The sequence below is a fragment of the Myotis brandtii genome, unplaced genomic scaffold (assembly GCF_000412655.1).
Source record: "Myotis brandtii unplaced genomic scaffold, ASM41265v1 scaffold3135, whole genome shotgun sequence".
In the NCBI taxonomy this organism is placed as follows: Eukaryota; Metazoa; Chordata; class Mammalia; order Chiroptera; family Vespertilionidae; genus Myotis; species Myotis brandtii.
In genome coordinates, this window is record NW_005362012.1 from 86,759 (window position 1) to 92,365 (window position 5,607).

The 5,607-nt window shown below is 54.2% G+C and overlaps 1 protein-coding gene across 1 annotated transcript in view; it reads left to right on the top strand.

The window, feature by feature from the left end:
* LOC102259412 (protein Wiz-like) overlaps nucleotides 1–4,163 on the top strand; it is a 40,847-nt gene extending 36,684 nt beyond the window's left edge. Inside the window, 6 exon segments of the mRNA XM_014542799.1 lie at nucleotides 65–791; nucleotides 794–1,609; nucleotides 1,612–1,724; nucleotides 1,726–2,240; nucleotides 2,287–2,525; nucleotides 2,815–4,163. Coding sequence (XP_014398285.1) covers nucleotides 65–791; nucleotides 794–1,609; nucleotides 1,612–1,724; nucleotides 1,726–2,240; nucleotides 2,287–2,525; nucleotides 2,815–3,170 — 2,766 coding nt within the window. The 3' untranslated portion in view covers nucleotides 3,171–4,163.
* The last annotated feature ends 1,444 nt before the right edge of the window (nucleotides 4,164–5,607 follow it).

Consider the following 5,607-nt stretch of genomic DNA (forward strand, 5'->3'; position numbering starts at 1 on the left):
GGGGCCTGGGTTCTGAAGAAAACACCACGGTGGCCATGGACTTGGGCCCCCCTCTACTCCCCAGGAAGAGCCTACCTGCTCCCGGGCCCTGGAGCAGGTGGCCAATCGGTTGAGCAGCAAAGTGACTGCAGAGGTTTCTCATGGCAGCAAGCAAGAGCTGCCGGACCTCAAGGCCCAGAGCCTGACCACCTGCGAGGACTGTGGTGCCTGCTTTGAGACATGCAAGGGCCTGTCCAGCCATGCGCTCTCCCACCTGCAGCAGCTGGGTGTGGCTGAGTCTGAGAGCAGCGGTGCCCCCATCGACCTCCTCTACGAGCTCGTGAAGCAGAAGGGCCTGCCTGACACACCCCTTGGGCTGCCCCCGGGCCTGACTAAGAAGTCCAGCTCCCCGAAGGAGGTGGTCGCTGGGGCCCCCCGACAGAGCCTGCTCACCCTGGCCAAGCCCCTGGACGCCCCTGCTATCAACAAGGCCATCAAGTCGCCTCCTGGCTTCTCAGCCAAGGGCCTGGCTCACCCGCCCAGCTCCCCACTCCTCAAGAAGGCACCACTGGCCCTGGCAGGCTCCCCTATCCCCAAGAATCCTGAGGTCAGGAGCCCCCAGCTGTCCCTGAGCTCCCAGCCGGCCTCCCCAAAGGCACAGTGGCCTCAGTCTGAGGACGAGGGGCCCCTGAACCTCACTTTAGATAGTGACTGGGGCAGAGAGCTGGACTGCCAGCTGTGCAGTGCCTGGTTTGAGACCCGCAAGGGCCTGTCCAGCCAGGCCCACACCCACCTGCGCCACCTGGGCGTCAGTGACCAGATGCCAAGGGATCCCCCATAGATGTGCTCCACAGGCTCATCAGGAGGGTCGGCATCCAGAATTGCCTCCCACCCGGGCGCAGCGTGCTGGCCCAGCTGGGGTGGCCTCCTCCCACCTCCACGGCCCTCTCCTTGTTCCCCTCTCCACCACTGGCCAAGAAGGCCAAGCTGAAGGCTTTGGGTATGGCCAGCCCCTGGGGGAAGCAGGACCTCTCGGCCGCCGCAGCCGCTGGCATTTTCTGGGCCTCTGATGTGGAGCCGTCTCCTCTCAACCTCTCCTCAGGCCCAGAACCAGTCCGGGATATCCGCTGTGAGTTCTGTGATGAGTTCTTCGAGAACCGAAAGGGTCTTTCCAGCCACGCACGCTCCCACTTGCGGCAGATGGCTGTAACTGAGTGGTATGTCAACGGCTCGCCCATCGACACACTGCGGGAGATCCTCAAGAGGCGGACTCAGTCCTGGCCTGGAGGACCCCTCAATCCACCAGAACCTAGTCCAAAAGCCTTGGCCAAGGTGGTGGGCAGCCGAGGTCTTGGCAGCTCGCTGGAAGCCCGCAGCCCTGCAGACCTTCACCTCTTGCCCCTGTCCAAGAAGTTGCCACCACCACCAGGCAGCCCCCTGGGCCACTCACCAACTGCTTCTCCTCCTCCCATGGCCTGAAAGATGTTCTCAGGCCTGACTGCACCCTCCCTGACCAAGAAGCTGAAGCCCGAACAAATGCATGTGGAGATCAAGCATGAGATGCTGCCAGGGGTCCTTCATGGGGAGCTACACCCGTCTGAGGGTCCCTGGGTGGCGCCACGGGAAGACATGGCCCCCTGAACCTGTCATCACTGTCAGAGCCAGTGCATGACATCTGCTGTGAGTTCTGTGGTGAGTTCTTTGAGAACCGAAAAGGTCTGTCCAGCCACGCACGCTCCCACCTGGCGACAGATGGGTGTGACTGAGTGGTCTGTCAATGGCTCACCCATCGACATGCTTCGGGAGATCCTTAAGAAGTCTAAGCCGTGCCTCATCAAGAAGGAGCCTCCAGCTGGAGACCTGGCCCCTGCCTTGGTTGAGGATGGGCCCCCTACAGCAGTTCCTGGGTCTGTGCAGCCCCTCCTGCCGCTGGTGCCAATGGCTGGCCGGCCAGGCAAACCAGGAGCTGGGCTGGCCCAGGTACCCCGTGAGCTCAACCTGGCACCCATCACCGGTGCCAAGCCCTCAGCCACCAGCTACCTGGGCTCAGTGGCAGCCAAGCGACCCCTGCAGGAGGATCGCTTCCTCTCTGCAGAGGTCAAGGCCAAGACCTACATCCAGACTGAACTGCCCTTCAAGGCAAAGACCCTTCACGAGAAGACCTCCCACTCCTGTAAGCAGTGGGTGGCAGGGTCTTGGGAGGGCATCTGCCAGGGCCTGCATGGCCGGGCACTGCCACACGCATGCCCACCCCCAGCAGGGTGAGTGAGTGCAAGCACCGGCCCCAGAAGGTGGGACTTACCGCAGCTACATCCAGGGTGGCCGCCCCTTCACCAAGAAGTTCCGAAACGCCGCTGATGGCCGCGAGAGCGACAAGCGGCCACACCTGGGGCTGGCACCTGGGGGCCTGTCCGTGGTGGGCCGCAGTGCTGGGGGTGAGCCAGGGCCAGAGGCTGGCCGGGCAGCCGACAGTGGTGAGCGGCCTTTGGCAGCCAGCCCACCAGGCACTGTGAAAGCCGAGGAGCACCAGCGGCAGAACATCAACAGTGAGTGTTGGGGGCAGAGGGTCGTGAGGGCGATGGACACCAGCGGGGTCCATCACTGTTCCCCCAGGTTTTCAGCTGTGCATCTGTCTTGGAGTCACTTCCTCAGTTGCTCACCCATTCATTTATCCATCCGCCATCCCACCTGTCACCAGGGCCGGGCAGCATCCAGGCACCAGCTGCCCGTCTTACAAATCCCCACAGTAATCGCTCATCACTTGCTGAAGGAGGAACCTCCCCAGGGTCCTCATCCTCCAGCTTACCTCCCATCCCTCTCCTCCCCATTCTTCAGAATTTGAGCGCCGACAAGCCCGCCCTGCAGATACCTCTGCGGCCAGGGGGGGCGAGGAGGCCAATGACCTGCAGCAGAAGCTGGAGGAGGTGCGGCAACCCCCACCCCGGGTCCGGCCAGTCCCCTCCTTGGTGCCTCGTCCCCCCCAGACATCACTGGTTAAGTTCGTCGGCAACATCTATACCCTCAAGTGCAGGTTCTGTGAGGTGGAATTCCAGGGACCTCTTTCCATCCAGGAGGAGTGGGTGCGGCACTTACAGCGGCACATTCTGGAGATGAATTTCTCCAAAGCAAACCCCCCACCTGAGGAGCCCCAGGCCCCTCCAGCACAGACAGCGGCGGCAGAGGCACCCTAACACAAAAGCATTCCAGATCTCTCTCCTGCCACCTCTGTCTCCTACTCCTTGGTCTCCTCCTCTCTCTCCTCCTTCTTTCTTTTCCGTTCCCAAAGGAGCAAGCCAAAACCTCAAACCGGCACCCTTGGGGGCCAGGCACACTACAGCCAGGGCGCCCCTCCCCCAGCTCAAGGACTCTGGGGCCAAACCCAGGGTGTGTTCCTTCAGGCCACACCTACCCAATCCAGTCAGGGCAGAGGCCAGGTCCCTGGTGGCAGGTGATCTGGTCATGGGAGGAAGCCCAGCACTCCCCAATGTCTAGCAGCTAGGTGGGGCTTTGTTTGCCATCTGTGGCCATTTACAAGGACCCCAAAGACCCCCTGTACTGGTTCCCTCTTGCCCCGTGAATATCCTCTCACACACATGTGAACACACACACACACACACACACACACACACGCAAGCACGCACACACCTTGTGAGTCCCCAGATCTGCCCCAGCCCCCCAGTTCCCAAGTCAAACGAACACATCATACCACGGTGCTTGCTCAGGGGAAAGTATGCTCCCTCTGCTGGCCCACTGAGGCCTGGGAGCCCCCACTGAGCCCACAATGCCACTGAAATCCTTGTTGGCCGCCCCCCTCCCCCAGAGGGGCCTTCCCAGCTGGGAAGAACTCAGAGCTGACAGCTGCCTCCTGTCATGTCCAGGCCCCCCAGAACCTCTGGGGGCTCTGGGCCCTGGAAGGGGTGGGGTGGGACTTTCCTCCCCACTCCTATCCCCTCCCTCTTTTCACTGTTCCTTTCTATGTACAGCTCCTTAGACCTTTCACTTTTTTAAAAACGCATTTTGTGTAGAGAATAAGGAACGTGGATCTTTTTATTTTGCGATCCTGGGCCAGCTAGAAACTGGGAGCTGATCAATCTTTTAACTTTTTTCAGTGGCCACATTTTGGTTATCAATGTACCTAGAAGTATGTAAATTAGATTAAATTTCTCTTCTGGAAATACCCCGGGGCAGGCGGCCAGCGTGTGTTTTTCTGTCAAGTGGACAGGCTGGCATCAGTTACCAATGAGATCAAAGAAGAAATTGAAAACATCCTGGAAACGAATGACAATGAAAACAGAACAATCCAAAGTCTCTGGGACACAGTGAAAGCAGTCATGAGAGCGAAGTATATAGCTCTACAGGCCTACCTCAAAAAAATGGTAATAAATCATCTAACTCTACAACTTAAAGAATTAGAAAGAGAGCAACAAAAAAGCCCAGAGTGAGCAGAAAGGAGATAATAATGATCAGAGAAGAAATAAATGACACAGAGACAAAAAAATCAATAAAAAGAAGAGCTGGTTCTTTGAAAGGATAAACAAGATTGATGAACCTCTAGCCAGGCTTACCAAGAAGCAAAGAGAGAGGACCCAAATAAACAAAATCATAAATGAAAGAGTTGAAATAACAACAGACCCCACAGAAATAAAAAAGGATTCTAAAAAAAAATACTATGAACATCTTTATTCTAAAAAACTAGACAACTTAGAGGAAATGGAGATATTCCTATAAAAATACAAGCTCCCAAAACTCAATCGAGAAGAAGAAAAAAATCTGAATAGGCATATAACTACTGAAGAAATTGAAACAGCAATCAAAAATCTTTGAGCAAACATAAACCCTGGTCCAGACGGCTTTACAGGGGAGATCTACCAAGCATTCAAAGAAGACCTAAAACCTATCCTCCTCAGACTATTCCAAAAAATTCAAGAGAAAGGCACACTTCCAAGCTCTTTCTATGAAGCCAGCATTATCCTAATCCCAAAACCAGATAAAGACACCACAAAAAAATAGAATTACAGGCCAATATCCTAGATAAACATGTATGCTAAATTCCTCAACTAAACTCTAGCAAATCAGATTCAGCATTACATTAGAAAGATCATACACCATGACCAAGTGGGATTTATTCCAGGCATACAAGGATGGTACAATATCCGCAAATCAATAAATGTGATACATCACATAAACAAACTGAGAGATAAAAATCACATAATCATATAAATCGATGCAGAAAAAAGCATTTGACAAAATCCAACATGCTTTCTCTTTTTTTTAAATATCCTTGATGAACATCAATGCTAAAATCCTCAACAAAATTCTAGCACATCAGATTCACCATTATAAAGATCATACACCATGACCAAGTGGGATTTATTATGGGGTGCAAGGATGGTACACTATCTGCAAATCAATAAAAGTGATACATCACATAAGCAAATTGAGAGACGATAAAAAACTAATCATATAAATCGATGCAGAAAAAAGCATTTGACAAAATCCAACATGCTTTCTCTTTTTTTTAATGTATTTTATTGTTTTTTTCACAGAGAAGAAGGGAGAGGGAATAGAGAGCTAGAAACATCGATGAGAGAGAAACATCGATCAGCTGCCTCCTGCACACCCCCCACT